The sequence below is a fragment of the Delphinapterus leucas genome, chromosome 11 (genome assembly GCF_059928025.1).
Source record: "Delphinapterus leucas isolate spDelLeu-1000000601 "Yukka" chromosome 11, BTC_Dleu_Yukka2, whole genome shotgun sequence".
NCBI classification, from domain to species: Eukaryota; Metazoa; Chordata; class Mammalia; order Artiodactyla; family Monodontidae; genus Delphinapterus; species Delphinapterus leucas.
In genome coordinates, this window is record NC_143139.1 from 92934660 (window position 1) to 92954595 (window position 19936).

Consider the following 19936-nt stretch of genomic DNA (forward strand, 5'->3'; position numbering starts at 1 on the left):
TAGCACGCAGAGGGAACTCTATAGCATTAAATGGTCATATTAGGGAAAAAGGTCTCCTTTTCACTCAGTTCAAAATATTTTCTAATTTCTCTTGATACTTCCTCTTTGACTCATAGGTCAATATATGTATATTTTGGGGACTTGCAAAGTCTCCCACAAATATTTACCTCTATTTGGAATCCCCTCTATACCTCTCAATGAGCGGCCCCCAAGTTTTGGGTTTTTTTAACAGCTTTATTGAGATGTAATTCACATACTTCTCCATTTCTCCATCAAGAAAAAGGATTGCTTAACTTTTTTCAAATACTGATGACATGTGTGAAATGGTCTAGAATGATACTTAAGTGTTTATGTTCTAACTCAGGCTTCTTAGGTTCTATACTTGTCTATTTGGCATCCATTAATTACAGGGCCAAACTAATGGCCAAAGTTGTTTACAACTCCTCCATGATCCAGAGCCCATACTCTGAACTACCTCCTTTATCTAACTCTCACACCAAGCCAATATTTCCCCTGACTTAAATCAGCCCAGGCCCAGGTGCCAGACAACTAGGGACAGCCCTTATACTCCAAAGCCCACCGGAATTATTCAATATAGCCAATCCTAAGTGGTTTACCCTGTCGTGTCTTGCCTTTCCCAAGGAAATCCCAGTAAGGGCTATGGCCTGTGCTTTCCCCTTGCTCCTCTTGAAACCGAGCGGGGCCCTGTGGGGCTCCCAGACCCTGAAACCAAGTGGAGGCCGGGCACGGAGGCCTCCTTTTGTCCACCATTTCTTGTAGGCAAGACCCCAGCCTCCATGACCTTCCCTGAGTTCCAAAGGGTGGATTCAAACAGTTGCTAATCAAGGGAGGAGCAGACAAGAAACCACCTGAGACAAGATTAAGGGGGGGGGGGGCGAGCCCTGCACACACACTAATCTTGTCAGGACCCCACCTTTGAACCGCCGTTATAAAACCCCTCATCAAATCCTCTGGGGTGGGGTCACATAGCTTTTATGAGGCACAAGCCCAGTGTGTCCCCCTTTGCCTGGCAAAGCAATAAAGCTATCTGTAGTGGAACAACTGAGGACATGGAAAGGAGACGTAACCCATGAGCGCCCCCCCCAACAAACTGGGGGCTAGCGAATAAGCCAGAACTGTAAACAGTTCTAAATGCTTTGAGCGCCCCCCAACAAACCGGGGGCCTACAAAAAAACATTGAGTGCTTTGGGCACTGATCCATGAGACATCCTCAGTATAATCAAAGTGGTGGGAACGCAAGGAGATGTCCTTGTGCTACTTCAGTATAATCAAAATAATGGTGGGAACTTTGTGCTGTTCTTGCGCTCAAGGACGAAGCACGGCAGGTTCTCAAGAAAGCCAATTATTGCTTGTATAATTAATAAAAACATAGGTTGCTGCTTTGACATTTCTGAAATGTTAAAAAAACAAATCTTAAAATGTAAACCTAGATAATGCTTTAATAAGAGCTACCACAGCAGGACAGACGGCGCTGTTTTGCCTGAGCGAGCGGCAGCCCTCTACTGCTGTGCTTCGGCACAATTCATCTCGTGTGATGAGCTTACTTTCGGCCCTGTCCTAAGATAAACTACAACAGCTATCCTTTTCTACTTCCCCCAAACCTCTGTCCCCGGGACTGGATTTGGCACCAGTGTCCAGAGAGGCCGAGCTTTCAGTAGCATTTTCTGCCTCCTAACCAACACTGGAGCTCCCTCCCAGGGTCCTGCATGGAGAGCTGTGCCTCCCGTTTCTAGAACTGAGAGCAACAAAGTTTTCTTTCAATGGCATTGACCTGTGTAGTCGCTCAGTCACCTTTGTAAATTAACACCCAGGTACAAATCAGTTTCTAACTCAATAAATGCTGGTTTCTGATGGGAGAGAGAAGCAGTGATCATATCTTAGATTTATTTTCTTCCATTGCCAACAATCTCTCTTCCCCACAGATATTAGCACTGTGCTGAACTCATTATCACAAAAGTGGAACTTAACTAGTGATAACTGAACTGAAAAGACAATTGTGTCTTCTCCTAAGATATTGCTTGATGTCAAGGCCCAAGGCTAGAACCACAGGTGCAAATGAGGATGGCAGATTAGGTTCCAAAAAACCCAAGAAACTACGGTTTTGGAGATGATAACTAGATCAAAAGCCTACATTTCCCCTTTAGGTGGTTAATGTACCTTTTGAGGTATTCTGTATTTGTGAGCCATCCATTGAATTCTTCTGGGCAAAAGAGGTTCTCTCATTGTTTGAATTCATATCAGAAGATGCCAAGAGAGGAAAAAACAAAAACACAGAAGAACAAATTTAGTAAAACTGGTAGTGAGAGGAATACAAAAAGTATACGTGCAATTTCCTAGATATTTGTCATTGTTCTCAACAGAGGAACACGTAGAGGGAGACCTTTCAGGCACAGCTCAATAACTCAGCCCTCCATCCTGGGAGCACGGGGGAGAGCAGTGGCTGATGTAGAAAATACGTGAGCTGGGGACTGAGGCAGACTGGGATCCAGTCCCAGCCCTGTCACTCAACAGCTGGTGATCTCGGGCAAGTCACTGAACCTCTCGATTGCCGTGGTTTCCTCGTGGGGTTCTTATGGGGATTAAGTCAGCTAATGCATGCAAAGTGCATGCGTTGCTGCTCGTGGCAAGTGCTCCGCTGACACTGCACATTTGTTTATGCAGTCACTCACCGCACTTCCTTCAGGAAACATCTCATTGAGCAACTTCTAATGCGTCTGGCACTGGACAGAATCTGAAACCTAATCTCTGCTTAGAGGAGCTCCCAGTCTAGCAGGGGAGATAATAGTAAACAGACAATTATGCTAAGGTGTGGAAAGTACCACATATTAGAGAGGTAACATAACTTAGGATTAGGTTTGTATGTGAGTGACCAAGACTCAAAATTAATAGTGGCTCAAACTAGGTAGAAATTTCTCTCCCACATAATAGTCTGAAGGTAGGAAATTCGGGGTCTATATGTTATTTCTGATAAGTCCTTAGGGACTCTGACTTCTTCTAGCTCAGTTCCAACTTTCCTAAGATAGGACCCTTGTTCTTAGGGTCCAAGATGGCAACTAGAGCTCCAGTCATCACGTTCACATTCCACGCAGCAGAATGGAGAAAAGGACAAAGAGATGAAGGATTCACATGAGCTGTTTTTTGAAGGAGGGCTCCCAGAAACGGCTACAAGGCACATCTGCTTAAATCTCATTAACTGGATCTTAGTCACATGGCTACACATAGATGTAAGGGAGGTGAGGAAATGTAATCTGTATTTTATAGGTTCTCTTTTTTTTTATAGAGGGAGGAAACAACAAATACTGGGGAACAGTTAATAGTCAGCAGTACCAGCAGAGTATTCTAGGAAGCCAGAGTGGCGAATGCTTGATTCTGTTTGGGGCAGAGCTGGAGGGCTTCCAAGGAGAGAAGACACTTTTGTTCTGTCTTTAAGGATGAGTAGGAGTTTGGCAATGTTAAACAGATGGCCCACCAAGTGGCAGACAAGCAGTCCACCAGCCTCAACAATCCTCACTTTGCTTTTATATAAATATGATATTTGAATGGGAAGAAGAAAGCTGAAAGGACTTCCCATCCACCATGCAGCTGGTTGTCCAACAGCTACTGATTTGTATAGTGTTGAAGTGGTTACTCGGACTTGTTAGAGAAAAGACACTCCCGGGGCACAGTGAAGCATCATGCTCATTCTTAACAGGCCTCGGAGCGATCTGTCGTGGAGCAGAGAATAGATGCAAGGAGACGGGCTTGGATGAAGTTATTAGACCCTCGTATGTGTTGGAGAGGCAGCATGATGATGCAGAAAGAGCTCAGAATGACAGCATCCCGACGTCATCTGAAGTCAGCCGTGTGGCCTGGGGCAAGTTTTCACCAGTTTGAGTCAAGTAAAGATAATAATTACCTACCGTGCAGTGCAGGGATGTTGTATGGACTAGGAGGATATATGCAAAGAAAATCTGCACATGGTGGACTTTCTCCAAAGTCCTTTCCCACCCACTCTCTTGTGTGGTGACCAGCAACCGCCCTCTGAGTATATGAGGCAAGGTGACTATTGCTGGGCTGGGGGGTAAACTAAGACTCCTCTGGGACCCCCTTCCTACCATGGCACAGAGGAGATGGAACCATTCCACCCTGTGTCACCCTGCCGCTCAGATTCTGCACACTGAGGGCTTAGCTGTGATGGGACAGAGCAGCAGGGAAACCTGCTTTTGAGCCAATGTGAGATTCTATCTGGGGATGCCCTGGAATGTCTGCGAGGGAAGTGGGCTTTGCAGATCTGGTATCAGCAGGTATGGGAATGAGCTGCAGGAATTTGAATCATGATTGTTAAATGACCTTTATGTACCCATGCTCTGGAACTTGGGAAAATTCTGGTTTAAATGAGCAAACATTCTGACAGGACATGGCTAGACAACAATTTATGGGACATCTCCTAAACCTAGACTGAATCTATAAGAATTAATACCAGTCATGATGCCCATTTTGCAAATAAGAACAGATAGGCTCAGATTTGCTCAAAGCTTATATAACTGATAGGTGGGAAAATTTAGCTCTTCTGGAACCAAGCCTAGTATCTTTCTGCCTTTGCCTATGGCTCCATGGTGGTCACTCACTCGCAGTCCCCATATTTTGTCACAAATACATGAAACTTCGGTAGAAATTGTTTTTTCTCTAACCCTGGCCTCTCCTCTGGTCTAGCCTCGCATGTTTAACTACCTACTTGACATCTCCATTTGCACTTCTCACAGGCAGCTTAAAATTAACAAGTTCAAAACTGAACTTGATAGCTTTCCCGCATCCCTGGCCCTTCACTTTCCATCTCACAAACCCCACACACCTTCGTCTGCTTAAGCCACACACTGGGATGCATCCTTGAGTCCTCCCATTTTTCCCCCTCCTCCCCACTCCCAAAGCCAATCCATTAGCAAGTGCTGAAATATCCATCACCAAAACACCTTCCAGATCTCTCTGCTTCTTGCCTCCTGCTGTCACTGCCTCTTCCTTAGACAACTGCAAAAGCCTCCTAACTGGTCTTCTGTCCCCCTCTGAATTATATTCTCCATATTCAGAAGACACTGTTCTTTTAAAAAATAGAAATCAGACCATGTCATCCCCTTATTTCAATGGATTCCCACAGCACTGAAATTACATCCATACTTCTTACTATGACCCACCCAACTCTGCAGGATCCAGCCCCTGCTACTTCTCCAGCCTCGACTCCTGCCCCTCTTCCACACACACACACTGGGCTACAGCGTCACTGGCCTTCTCTCTGTTCCCTGAATGTCTCAACTCCCTTTTTGTTTTTTTGCCTCAGGGCCTTTGCGCATGCTGTTCCCTTTTCCTGGAAGGTCCTTTCATTCACTCTTCTAATGGCTGACTCCCTCTCATCCTTTGGTTCTTGGCTCAAATGGCACTTTCTGGGGGTGTTATTTGTCACATGTTCTCCATGTTCACGAGACCCAGGCCCCAAAGTGAAAGACTTAAGCTGCTCTCCCAGCTTCTTGTGTGGCTGGGTGCAGGCGTTTTACCTAGGCTCTGGCCCTCAGAGGCAACGCACCTGCCTGAGACTTCAAGATGGAAATGAGCAATGTGAGGAAGTGGGGAACCAACGAGACTCTAGCTTTTGGAGAGACTGTTGACAGGGGCAACTGGCTTTTCAAGGAAAGCAGAGTGCAGTTTTGAGCATCAGTCCCCACTACCCATTGGTCGGCGCGCATCAGTGTACCTTTGCAGGGGTGTACGGTTTGGGCATCGTTCTTGGTGGCGTGGCATTTGAAAACAAAGCACTGGCCCATCCTGGGGAGCCGTGCACCACTAATACCCTTTAATACGTTCTTCCTCTTTAAAGCAGCTGGAGTAGATTTTCCCTTGTTTGCAAACAAGAACTCTGATGATGATCCCTCCTTACAAAGGTCCCACTTGACAATTCTCTCATTTTATTAGATGAACGAATGACCCGGTCCCTAATGGGTAGGAGCCCTTATTTATAGCTGAGCCTCATGGCAGAAGTCGCATGTACAGTTAGATGCTTTTTCATTCCCACTGTGCAAATTTCCAACACAAAGTGGGAGAAGGGCAAACCACAGGTCAGAGACTTAAAATGACTGCCATTCATTCCCCCGAACTGTGGACTCCCAGACGGATTGCTGCCATTGAAAAGCACATTTTGAACACAGCCAACTATTTCCTTGAGCAGATGGGAAAGCGTGTTTGCTAAAAAGAAGAGAGAGGATCTGCCCGCACGAGGAATCTGATGACTCCCTCCATCCTGGTTTGCCCAGTAAAACTTCAGCTGCTTTTAAGGCTGGAAAGCTTTTGATTATTTCTATTTCCGGGGAAGAAAACTGACTCTCTTAGCTGGGTTTCTGAAATAGCTGTCAGAAGATTTTACGTATTCCAGGACAAGAAAATACATGTGTTTGACACGGTTGTGACAGGCAGTGCAAAAACACTGAATAATATTTTGATCTCGGTCTGGGAGTGACAGCTGTCCCTCCACAGTGCCTGTTTTGTCTATACTTTTGGAGGCTGACATGTATAGAGCACCATTATACACTAAGCACAGGGTGTAGAGTTTACATAGATGACCTCCTTTGTGAAGCCAAGAGATATTTGTTGAGTGTCTTCTTTGTACATGGTCCATTCTAGGAGCTTGAGATAGAAGAGGGATAACGGAAAAGAGGTCTTGTTCTCATGGAGTTGACATTCAAATAGGGGGAGACAGATACTAAACAACATATAAATCCTGCAGGAAGAATAGCAGAGACTGATAAGCACTGTACAGGGAATCATAATAGGCCATGTGATGACAGAGAGTGGCCGGGGAGCCAGGGACGCCGCTAAGGCAATGACAGAAAACTGGGATCTGAAGGACAAGAAGGAGCCAGCCCTTCCCTCAGGGACCCTGAGGAGAGCACGTTCCAGGCAAAGGTGACAGCGAGTGAGGCAACTGGGCACGGGCCTGGAGCGTCCCAGAGGCAGAAGGAAGTGCAGTGAGGGAACGGAAGTGAAGCGGCTGGAGAGACAGAGATGGTGGCTGGAGGGGTCTGGAGTTCATTTGAAGGGCACGGGAGAAGCCGCTGAGGTTTGAGCAGGGAACAACCTCGTCTGGTGTCTGTCTGTCAAAGGTCACTCTGGTCGCTGTGTGGCGACTGGGCTGGGGCTAAGAGTGAAGGAAAGGAGTCCAGGAAGAGGCTACTGCCACGAGCCAGGAGAGGAGTGACACCAGGACTGGGAATCAGTGCTCTCCCCTCCCCTTGCTAAGTTGAGAGCCTCCCAGGGAGGATAACAGGGCAGTTGGACAGACCTGCCTAAGTCCCCAGCGAGGCCTGCGCGTGGAGGGAGATTTGGGTGTTACTGGCATATGCGTGGTATTTAAAGCCACCAGACCAGATGAGACCACCTGGGAAGAAGATATAGATAGAAGGGGAAGGAGCCAAGCTAGAGCTGACTGATGAGACAGGGAGCCAGCTGGGAAGGAAGACCCTTGAAAAAATCTGGCAACGTAGAAGCTAAGAGAAAAAGGCATTTCAAGAAGATGGGAGGGACTTCCCTGGTGGAGCAGTGATTAGGAATCCGCCTGCCAATGCAGGGGACACGAGTTCGAGCCCTGGTCTGGGAAGATCCCACCTGCCGCGGAGCAACTAAGCCCGTGCACCACAACTACTGAGCCTGTGCTCTAGAGCCCGCGAGCCGCAGCTACTCAAGTCCGTGCACCTAAAGCCTGCGCTCCGCAACAAGAGAAGCCACCGCAATGAGAAGCCCGCGCACTGCAATGAAGAGTAGCCCCCGCTCGCCGCAACTAGGGAAAGCCCGTGCGCAGCAACAAAGACCCAGCACAGCCAAAAAAAAAGAAGGAGACGGGAGCAGCCCACCACATGAAACAGACCAGAAGAGTGAACAGGTTAGAGGCCAGGCGAGGTTGGCCAGAGAAGGTGCAGAGGCACGCGGAGGGCAGGAACCCACTGGAGTGGCTGAGGAAAGGAGATGCTGGTGCAGACGAGTCTTTCAAGGGAATTGTGTGGGAAAGGCAGCAAGAAATGGGGGTGCAGAGACAAGGGGGATTTTCTTTGCAAAGGCAAGAGATGCTAGAGCAGGACTGTTCAACGATGGGAGTGATCCAACAGAGCAGGGGAAAACGATGATGCAAGAAAGAGGGTGCCAAGTGCAGGAGTGGAAGCCGAGGGGCCGAGGTCCAAGCACAGGTGGGGGGCAGGGCCCTTCCTCCAGGGGCGCCGGGTTGGCAGGCGGCAAAGGTACAGATGGGGGCAGGCTGTTTCGTGGTCGGCAGGCAAGGGTCTTACTGCTGACCGCTTCTAATTTCTCAATGAAGACATTCCCTGGGAGATACTGGGGTGGAGGGCACGTGGGAAAGGCCGACGGCAGCCGGCGAATTCTGCAAAGGGAACAGAATAAGGCTTTGGAGGAGTGGGAACCTGGACGGGCTGGGGAAGCGCAGTAACGCAGGCGGGCAGGGCTGAGTGCCCAGCTGAGACGTGTGGCCGTGGATCTACAGGGAGCCCAGCCACAGTCGGTGTGCTGCAACCTTCGTGGTGTCAGGAAGAAAGCACTGTTGTTACTGTGCTCATTTCACACCTGCAGAAACCAAGTCTTAAGAGAGTTAAGTAACTTGTCTAAGTCTGCACAGCTAGAATCTGAACCCGTGAGACCAGGCTCCTAGGCAGAGATCGTCAACCCCTGTGGGGACATGAAGACTTTCCAAGGAATAGTGGGACTGCCGGTTCTAAGAACACCCATTTCCAGATCCTCAAGTTTCCTTAGTTACTGTTTGCTATGAGTGATCATCCTGAGAATGTGCAGGTGTTGGCAGTATCCCTTAATCCCACTTTACAGAAGAAAAGCACACCTCCACCCACCCCAAACATCTTTTTGGTGAAGGTTCCAGGGTGGAAACACTCCCAACTTTGCACCAAAGAAAGGGGGAAGGCTGTTCTAACAGCAGATCAAGTCTCATAAGCTACTTGTTAAGAATGAAGCATGAGAAACGGGGATGTCAGTCCAGAGCTCAAAGAGTAGCTCGGGAGAGCGCCGTGATCAGAGTCGTGACCTAATAACTATATAAGTGCTCTGAAGGAGAGGGATGTGAGCACGGATGACAAGGATCCAAATCCAGACCAGGGTCAAGACAGCCGGCCCTGAGGACGAGGGCCTCGGCTGAGATGGAAGGATAAGTATGTGTCCCCTGAAACAGGGGCGACACACTTCTGCAAAGAGCCAGAGAGCAAATGTTTCCGGCTTTGCAAGCCACTGATTCTCTACAGCAACCACTCAACTCTGCCGCAGAGTCAACGGCAGTAACCAACCAGCAGCTGTGACGGCGCCAGTAAGGTGTTATTTACCACAACAGGCAGTGGAAGGCCCCATTCTTAGTTTGCCTGGACATTTATCAGAAAAAAACAGGCCTTGATTGGTAGCGTTGGATGATTTCGAGCCACCGCTGGGAGGAGATGCTGACAATGATGAGGGAAGTGGTGGAGGGGTCTTTCCCGGGACAAGAGGAACGGCAGGTCCAGAGGCCAGGTATAGGTAGGGGGTGTGGTGTCTACAAGGAGAAAGGTCCCTGCGGCAGGAGCCCCAGAGTCCGGGAGGGTGGCAACAGGGCTGGCCAGACGTGGCAGGGCCCCGCAGGGCCGTCTACCCCAAGGCAGGAGGAAGCTTTCCGAGGCTTGGAAGGCGTTTTTCATTTGGGCTGAGAGGACCGTGTTTAGGGCTGGGGGAGTAGGGCAGGGCCAGGTGGTGACAGGATGATGTAATTAGATTTGTGTTTTGAAAACACTGCGGGGGGGGGAGGGATGCGGGGGGGGGGGAGCGGGGGGCGGGGTATGAGAGCCTGAGGGAGACAGGAGCCTACTGCACTAGTGAAGGGAGCTCAACCTGGGGTGTTGGGAGAGGAGTGGTGGTGCTGGGTGCTACGCAGCAGGGAAGAGGAACTGGGCAGAGAGGAACAAGGAGGTGTGGGGAGGAGGGCCAGGTTCAGGCTGGAGATGAGGGTCACTGGGGAGGAGAAGATACAGAAGCACCTGTGCTGCGGCCTACACTTGAAGATTGCTTCCTCTCCTCTCTCCCCCGAGTCCTTGCATTTCTGGCTACCCTTTAGCGCCCCACTCATCCATGTATATCTGGAGGACTAGCAGGACCCCTCCCCGAGATGATGGGGTGGGGAGTGCAGAGGCGCGGAACCAACCGGAAGTCACTGAAGCTTAGGGGGCTCCAAGGGGTCTGGGTCTGTGCCTCACACTCACCTGAGGGCAGCAGACCTTCTTGCTCTGGGGGGACTTCTGGCTGGAGTATCTCCTAGAAGTGAGGAAAGAAAAATCTCTTCTTAGGGAAGAGAAAAAAAGTAGTTCTTCAGTTCCTTCTTGTCTTGGGGGTGACACTGCAGAGGAGGAGCTTTGAGACAGCCCCCCTCCCTGGAGGCAACAGCAACAGCGAGAGGACTGGCCTCTGACAAAGCAGAGCCTCTCGGTCATTCCACCTGCTGAGTGACCTCGGGCAAATTACCTAACATCTCTGATCCTGTTAAAGGGTGTGAATACTAACTACCTTGAAGGGCTGATGAGCCGATTAAAGCAAATGATGTATGCAGGGAGTACACAGGGCAAGCACTCAACCCATAAGAAGAAACAAAAAAGGCATTGGCTTCAAAAGAAAAACAAAAACTCAGAGCTTTGCACAACTGAGATGAATAAATGTTGGACTAAACACTTAAAAGAGTAACCATCTATCAACCTCTTAAGGTGTTAAATTTAATATTCATTGAAATGTCATTAAATTCGAAGGCAATTTCCAGGTTAGATTGTTCTTTCACTTTGAAATTCCTGTGTGTCCATGGCGACTGCTGGGAAAGCAAACCTTTTGAGTCAGTAGCTGCAAGTGCTTAGACAAATAAGTGGTGGCTATTATAATTTCCAGCTGATAACCGCAGCCATACTCTTCCCTAAGGGCTGCCAGGTATGCTCTTCCCTTGTGCCCTGGACTAGGACTTCTCACACTGGAATGTGCTTACAGATCCCTGGGAGACCCTGGCAAATTGCAGGCTCTGCTTTAGTCAATCTAGAGAGACGCCGATGCCGCTGGTCCTCGGACCACACTTAGAGCAGCGAGTCTTTGCCACACCACGGGAGCCACGTGGGGCAGAGAGGTGAAGGCCCAGTAGCCTGCCTCCTGAGCCAGGAAACCTACCCCAGGGAGGAGGCCTCACGGGAGAGGGGGATGCTGAAGCACCCTGCCCTCCTCCCCTACCCATTCTACTTCCGCTCTTCTCGGCTGGCATCTAAGAGCGATGGTGTTTGCTTACACGAGGGTGGCTCTCCTACCCCCAGCCCTGTTAATCCCTGCAGCACAGCTTTCTCCAGTCTGTTTTCACTTCTGTACCCCTTCCCCTGAGTCTGGGCCCCGCCTCTTGCCAGCTGATGTTAACAGCTGTTTCAAAGTTCACTGACGGGGGTTTGGAGATGCATGATGAGAACGTTTGGGAATTCGTGGGGATGTGAATATACTAAAAATCACTGAATTATACATTTCAAAGGGGTTAATTTTATGGTATGTAAATTAGGTTTCAATAAAGCCGATATATAAAGATCACCAACAACCTATCTGTATGATTCCATGGCTTCCTCCTAGGCCTTGTTCTGGGGTACGCTCTGTAGTAGTTGGCACCACTGACCATCCCTCAGTAGAGCCCACCTTGGCTGCCACAGCCCTATTCTTTCTGGGCTCCTCCTGCCTCTGATTTCTCTTGCTGTCGCCTCCTGCGTGTAGGAGGTCCCCAAGGCTCTGACCTCAGCCTCCTTGTCTCCTCCCTTCTTTGATATTCCCATTTAGAGGTAATTTCTACAAACACATGTATCTGAATAAATCCCCAGGTGGGAGTCCCAGCCCCGATCTCTCCCCTAGCCGTATCACCAACAAGGTCTTAGACATCTCCACCTGATGTTCCATCCTTCCCTCAATTTCATCATCTAAAATTGAACGTATAGCCTTTCTCCACAGACCTGATCCTCCTCTCTATTTCTTACTTCTAAGGAACATCTACAAACGCTGGCTGTTAGATGCTTAGAGCTGCTTAGAATCTGGAACCCGCCCCAGCTCCAGTCTCCTCCTGGTCCTACTGTGCTTGAAAGCTCTTGAATTTCCATGAGTTTCCATCTCGCTTATGGCTTCACGTCCATCTTCACAACTGTGCAAAAAAGCGTTAACACAGCAGTCCTGGCTACTGTCCTTGAAAAGTCCTGATTGCAAGCTTGGCCCTTGATTGGCATCTGGGAATCTAGCTTTCGGGAGGGCTCCCACCACTGATAAGAGTGGTTCACTGTGCCTAAACTGTCGGTGCAAACAATGTGGTTTACGCTGAATACCCACTTTCTGGGAGTTTGGAATCTGGGTATGTGACCACACAGGGGAGCGCCTATGTGATCAGCACCCAGGAAAACCCTGGGCACTGGGTTCCTAACGAGCTCCTCTGACAGGCAACATTTCACACGTGTTGTCACAACTTGCTGGGGAAATTAAAGTGGGTCCTGTGTGACTCTGCGGGAAAGGGCTCTTGCAAGCTTGCTCCTGGTTTTACTGGACTTTGCTCCACGTGTCTTTTCCCTTTATTTTATTTATTTATTTATTTTTTGTGGTACGCGGGCCTCTCACTGTTGTGGCCTCTCCCATTGTGGAGCACAGACTCCAGACGCGCAGGCTCAGCGGCCATGGCTCACGGGCCCAGCTGCTCCGCGGCATGTGGGATCTTCCCGGACTGGGGCACGAACCCGCGTCCCCTGCATCGGCAGGCGGACTCTCAACCACTGCGCCACCAGGGAAGCCCTGTCTTTTCCCTTGGCAGATTTTGCTTTGTGCCCTTTCGCTGCAATAGATCACAGCGGTGAGTACGACTATACACTGAGCCCTGCGTGTGTCCTAAGGAATTACCGAAAGTTAACATGGCCTTGGGGACAGTTCCCCCACCCTCATTTATCCTAGCCACAATCCTAACTGCAGTTTTCCAGCCTTCAGAAAGAGGGTCTTTGGGGGACACCTCACCCAACTTCCCACCCAACACGGAACCTTTTAGGCAGCATGCGGCAGCTCTACCAGGGCCCTCCAGGGATAGGAAGCTCACCACGGTGAGACAGCACTGCCTCTTAGGAGGTCCCTCCTTCCTGCCGAGCACGCTTGCTTTCCCCGAGGGCGTTAGACTGAGGGAGGGGATCGTTTAACTGGTCAGAGAGGCCAGACTGACCGAAGCAGGAGACTGATTAGCATATCTGGACAAAATCCTGGCTCCCCACCTGTGCTGGAAAACCCTGGGCACACGAACCTCTCTGCACCTCAATTCTTGCTGTAAGACGGAGGTGACAGGATTTCTCAAAAAGCTGCAGTGTGGAATGACACAAGTCAAACAGTGGCTGGTGCAGAGAACGACGTGTGCATTAGCATTATTTTTATTCAGATTACTGCTATGTGCTCAGATACATGCTCTTTGACAGCATGAACTGTTTTCACCATATTTAAGAAAAAAAACAACTCTCCTCACTCCTATCCCCTCCAAAGGGTCCTAGATGTTGCTACGGGGGTTTGATTAGCCAGATGTTGTCTGCTCCCTGGGTCCTACTGACCATTACAGACAAGGCTTTGCTGCATCCCTGGGGTGTCCCATAAAAAGGGGCAGACAGCCCCCAGCTGGAGGATGTAAATTTATCCTAACCCAAGGTGGCGTCTCCCTGGCTTCACAGTCCTGAGTTGAATCCTGGTTTAGCCACCCACGGGCTGGCTGCCCATCACGGTCCTTTCATTGTTGCCACGAGGACTGCCTCTGTTCCCTCAGCGCCTCTGGGTCTTCTCACTTGCTGTCCCCTCTGCCTGGAACACAGTGGTCCTTCGCTTCACCTGCCACTTATTGACCTTCTCAGGGCTGGCCTGGGTCCCCCTCCTGCTGCTGCCTCAGAACCCTGTATACCTGTCACCAGTGCCCAGTCCACTGTAGGATAACTGCCTGACCTCGATTTCCCACTAGACCACACAGCGGAGGCTGTGCTTGCCTCCACGCCGTGTTCCCAGTGTTTATTTAGCACAGTGCCTGGCACGTGGCGCTCTTTACGTGTCTGTTAAGTGCGAAAAGAAAGTTGGCTTTGGGCAAGTTGCTTCTCTGAACTCTGGTTTCCTCACCTGTGAAGTGGATTTAATGTGTACTTCAGCTGGCCGTTGTGAGGATTAAATTGAAAGGATACCTGGGGGGCTTCCCTGGTGGTGCAGTGGTTGAGAGTCTGCCTGCCGATGCAGGGGACACGGGTTTGTGCCCTGGTCCGGGAGGATCCCACATGCCGTGGAGCAGCTAGGCCCGTGAGCCATGGCCGCTGAGCCTGCGTGTCTGGAGTCTGTGCTCCGCAATGGGAGAGGCCACAAAAGTGAGAGGCCCGCGTACTGCAGGAAGAAAAAAAAAGGATACCTGGGGCTTCCCTGGTGGCGCAGTGGTTGAGAATCCACCTGCCAATGCAGGGGACATGGGTTCGAGCCCTGGTCCGGGAAGATCCCACATGCCGTGGAGCAACTAAGCCCGTGCGCCACAACTACTGAGCCTGCGTTCTAGAGCCCACCAGCCACAACTACTGAAGCCCGCGTGCCTAGTGCCCGTGCTCCGCAACAAGAGAAGCCACCGCAATGAGAAGCCCGCGCACTGCAACGAAGAGTGGCCCTGTTCGCTGCAACTAGAGAAAGCCCACACACAGCGACAAAGACCCAATGCAGCCAAAAATAAAAAAATTAAAAAAATAAATTTATATATATATAAAAAAAGGATACCTGGTGCCTGGCACATGGTAGACACCGAATAACTGACATCTACTGTTTTAAAATTCCCACACATCCCAGCACTTTTGGTGTGCTGACTCTATAGTTGCTAAGCATTAACATTTCAGTCATTTTGGAGGCTAGTTTGAGGTACGTGAGAGAGAACCAGGCCTGAGGATTTCAGTATTAGAGCCCCTCCCAGCCCGGACTAGATGGTAGCTGGGTGTGGCAGGGGACAGAGGGGACGGAAGTCCCTAGCTGGCACCTTACCCTTCAGCAGACTTTCTCTCTGCAACATCAATTCTTCTCTCTGGAATCTCTCTGGATCCAGTTTCGAGTAGTCCCAGCTATTATAGCTGTGTGGGCAAGGATATATACCTAAGAGGGAGTCAAGAGTGATCATGAAAACTTCTGCAAAAGAGAAAGGAAGGCAGAAAATGGAAGACAGAGGCCTCTGAGATGCCTCTGCTGGTCCCGGGGAGGCTGAGCTTCCAGCATTATCCCTCCTCCCTCCCCCCAGTACTGGCCTTGTAGCCTTGTTTGTTTGTTCAACACACTACTACACTTTGCTGGGCTTCCCTGGTGGCTCAGTGGTTAAGAATCTGCCTGCCAATGCAGGGGACACGGGTTCAAGCCCTGGCCCGGGAAGATCCCACGTGCCGCAGAGCAACTAAGCCCGTGTGCCACAACTACTGAGCCTGTGCTCTAGAGCCCGCGAGTCACAACTACTGAGCCCATGTGCCACAACTACTGAGCCCGTGCACCTACAGCCCATGCTCTGCAACAAGAGAAGCCACCGCAATGAGAAGCCTGCACACCACAACAAAGAGTAGCCCCTGCTCGCTGCACCTAGAGAAAGCCTGCACGCAGCAATGAGGACCCAATGCGGCCAAAAAACATAAATAAATTTACAAAAATAAATAAATAAACATATTTCAAAGCTATGAAAATCAAAACAATATAGTACTAGCAGAAAAACAGATCAATGAAACAGAATTGAGAGCCCAGAAATAAACCCGTGCATATATGATCAACGAATATTTAACAAAGGAGCCAAGAATACTCAATGGGCAAAGGATAGTCTCTTCAATAAATGGTGTTGGGAAAACTGGATACTCATAAGCAAAAGAATGAAACTGGACACCCCTTACACCATTCACAACTCAAAATGGATTAAGGACTTAAATGGACCTGAAATCATAAAACTCCTAGAATAAAACCCAGGCAAAGAGCTCCCTGACATTGGTCTCGGCAGTGATTTTGGAGGGTATGATACCAAAAGCATAAGAAACAAAAGCAAAAATAAACAAGTGGGACTACATTTAACTAAAAAGCTTCTGCACAGCAAAAGAAACAACAAAATGAAAAGGCAACCTACAGAATGGGAGAAAATATTTGCAAACCATATGTCTAATAAGGGGATAATATTCAAAGTCTGTAAGGAACTTATACAACTCAGTAGCAAAAAAATCCAAACAGTCCAATTAGAGAAAGAGAAAGGATCTGAACGGATATTTTTCCAAAGAAGACATACAAATGACCAACAAGTACATGAAAAGGTGCTCAACATCACTAATCATCAGGGAAATGCAAATCAAAACCAGTATAAGATTATCACCTCTCACCTATTAAAACAGCTATTGTCAAAAAGACAAGAGACGACAAATGCTGGCGAGGTTGTGAGAAAAAAGGAAACTCTTGTGTACTGTTGATAGGAATGTAAGTTGGAACAGCCACTATGGAAGCAGTACAGAAGTCCCTCAAAAAATTAAAAATAGAAGTACCATATGATCCAGGAATCTCACTTCTGGATATACAGCCAAAGGAAATGAAATCACTATCTCAAAGGGATATCTGCACGCTCATGTTCACTGCAGCATTATTCACAATAGCCAAGACCTGGAAACAACCTAACTGTCCACTCACAAATGAATGGGTAAAGAAACTATGGCATGTATACACAATAGAACATTATTCAGCAATAAAAAGGAAGGAAATCCTGCCATTTGTGACAATATGGATGGGCCCTGAGGACATTTTGCTAAGTGAAATAAGTCTCAGAGAGAAAGACAAATACTGTATGATCTCACTTATGTGTGTGTAATCTAAAACAGCCAAACTCGTACAAGCGGAGAGTAGGACAGTGGTTGCCAGGGGCTGTGGGTGGGGAAAATCAGGAGATGTGGGGCAAAGGGTACAAACTTGCAGTTACAGAAGGAACAAGTTCCAGGGATGTAATGGACAGCACGGTGACTACAGTTAATAACACTGTATTGTACACTTGAAATTTGCTCTGAGAGTAAATCTTTTTATTTATTTATTTTTTAGTGTATCTATTTTAGTTATTTATTTTTGCCTGTGTTGAGTCTTTGTTGCTGCGCACGGGCTTTCTCTAGTTGTGGCGAGCGGGGGCTCCTCTTGTGGAGCACGGGCTCTAGGTGCATGGGCTTCAGTAGTTGTGGCATGGGGGCTCAGTAGTTGTGGCGTACGGGCTTAGCTGCTCTGCGGCATGTGGGATCTTCCTGGACCAGGGCTTGAACCCTTGTGCCCTGCACTGGCAGGCAGATTCTTAACCACTGTGCCACCAGGGAAGTCCTGAGAGTAAATCTTAAATGTTCACCATAAAACAACAACAACATGATGGGGATTATGTGAGGTGAAGGATGTGTTAACTCACCTGCTTGTGGTAAAAACTTCACAATGTATACGTGTATCAAATTATCATACTGTACACCTTAAACTTCCATAGTGTCCTATGTCAATTATATCTCAATAAAGCTGGGGGAAATTTTATTCCCTAGCTGACGAGTGACTCACTGCGCCTAGACTGTTTATATAACAATGTAGCTGATGCTAAACACCTGCTTCCCTAGAACTTTGGTACACGATAGACAGAGGTGCCTCCATGACCAGCCCGCAGTAAAACCCTTGGGCGCTGTTTCTCTAACGGGCTTCTGGGCAGAAACATCACACACATGTTGCCACGTGTTCACTGCAGTGGGATGAGGGGCTCTGTATAACTCCTCACGGGAGGAGGAGGGCTGCGCGTGAATTCCTCCAAACAATGCCTGTCTTTCCCCTGGCTGTGGACCCTTACTACATCGTAATAATAAGTCTTAGCCATAAATACAACTGTGTGCCGAGACCTGTGAGCTCTACCTAATCTCCTAATGTGGAACTGATCTCGGAGACCCTCAACACAGTAGGAAATGTGAAAGGTGCTTACTTAGCACAGTACCTAGTACACAGGGAACCTCTCAGCTTTCAACGACCTTAGAGGATGTCTGGGTTGAGATGGGGGACGTGAGGAAGGAGACTGAAAAGTAATTGACAAGCAAACATCAAGCTGGCACTGTGTGTGCTGCAGGAAGAGGGGGACGACAGTTGGGTCAAGTGGGGCCACAGTGCGGGTGGAAAGTGGGCTTATCTAGCCAGCACACTGCTTTTGGGTTCCTGGGTCCATCGGCCTACAGCACATTGTTAACTAACAGGGCTGTGCCGAAACCTGCTCCCAGCCGATGCAGCTGGGGATGAAAGGGGACTAGGAATGTCTCAGAACTGTTTGAGGGAGCAGAATCATGAGTACTCCTCGGGCTCTAACCACACACTTTACTTTCTTTATTGTCAAGGAGAGAAAAGAACAACTGCCTCGATGAAGAGGTGTGATGGCAAACAGGAACCTACCTGGGCTCGGGTGGAAGACATGTTTCTGGAATTGCTTTCCCCAGGGGAAAGTAGCCACCTCTCACCTGAAATCCACAGGCTCATCGTGTTACAGATGTCAGACTTGAATTCGTGAGTGTTGAACCAGGACTGAGGGAAGCAGCAGCAGAAGCTGGTGTACAGGGCTTTACTCAGAAGTGATGGCAACCTCTGGGGGGCAAGCAGAGCTCAGGCAATATTCTGGACATTTCCACACCCAGAAAAGAGCCCCTGACTTCAGAAAGGACCTGTGATAAAACCCCCTACCTGACACCGTGCTGCCTTCCTGTTCACGAGGGAAGCAATTTCTATCTGCAGCTGCCCCACATCTCGGTGGACCCCTTACCCTACCTGGGGACCACTCCTCAAACACCATGCTACGTTGGCCAGCAAAGCCCCCTCCCCCAGCTCCTCTGCATGCGGTCTGTGCCTCAGCCCCTTCTACAACCTGGCCAAAGATTAGCGCAGAAGATAACAAAGTACATTTGACATACCCATCTTACTGTCTCCCAGAGATAATATTAAGTCCTACTTCCTGGTTTTTTTTTTTTTTTCCTTTCCTGTGCATAAGTAGTACTGTTGTTCCTTTTTAACTATGGTTAAGGTCAAATTATACATTTATATCTGGCTTATTAATTTAACATCATAACATAAATACTTCCCCGGGTTACTATAAACTCTTTGGGATTTTTTTTTTCCAGTAGCGACCTTCATAATATTGTGCTGAGTGACCATATCAAAATTTACTTAAACATTCAGCACCTGTGGATATTGTCTTGTTTCTAGGACTTTGCATTACAAATTATGCAGAATAATTATATTTATTTATTAAGCTAGCTCAGTGTCTGGCACATATTAAGCAATCAAAAATTTGTTGAATGCACAAAAAAATTTGTTGAATGCATAAATGAAAGCAGCTTTTACTATATATTCAAATATGACTTCCAGAAGATGGTATAATAAGAGTAATAATAGCAGCTATTATATATTGGGGGCTTAGCGTGTGCTGGGTGATATGTCAGATGCCTTACAAACATCATCTCATTTAATACTCAGGACAACTCAGCGAGAGAGGCATTATTGTCCTCATTTTATGGGTGATGAAACTGAGACACTGAAAGCCTAAGCAACTTGTTAAGCAGACACTTAACTAGTGTAAGTGCCTTTCAGCCCATCTGTCCCAATTCACTTCCCACTCAGGCTGTCTGAGTGCCATTTCCCCACGTCCTTCATAACACTGGGAATTACGTTTTTTAATCTATGCAATCTAGCAGGTAAAAAGACGTACCAAAGGATTGTTTTAATTTGTATTTTCAATTATTATTATTTTTGGGGGGGCCGCACCACGCAGCATGCGGGATCTTAGCTCCCCGACCAGGGATAGAGCCTGCGCCCCCTGCAGTGGAAGAGCAGAGTCCTA

At 48.4% G+C, this 19936-nt stretch overlaps 1 protein-coding gene across 1 annotated transcript in view; it reads right to left on the reverse strand.

Moving 5' to 3' along the window:
* Positions 1 to 19936, reverse strand: part of FAM227A (family with sequence similarity 227 member A) — an 80897-nt gene that overhangs the window by 34178 nt on the left and 26783 nt on the right. Inside the window, exons 8-11 of the mRNA XM_089921328.1 lie at positions 18564 to 18687; positions 15078 to 15192; positions 10282 to 10359; positions 2179 to 2267 (exon numbers count right to left, since the gene is read on the reverse strand). Coding sequence (XP_089777454.1) covers positions 2179 to 2267; positions 10282 to 10359; positions 15078 to 15192; positions 18564 to 18687 — 406 coding nt within the window. The remainder of the gene's footprint in view (positions 1 to 2178; positions 2268 to 10281; positions 10360 to 15077; positions 15193 to 18563; positions 18688 to 19936) is intronic.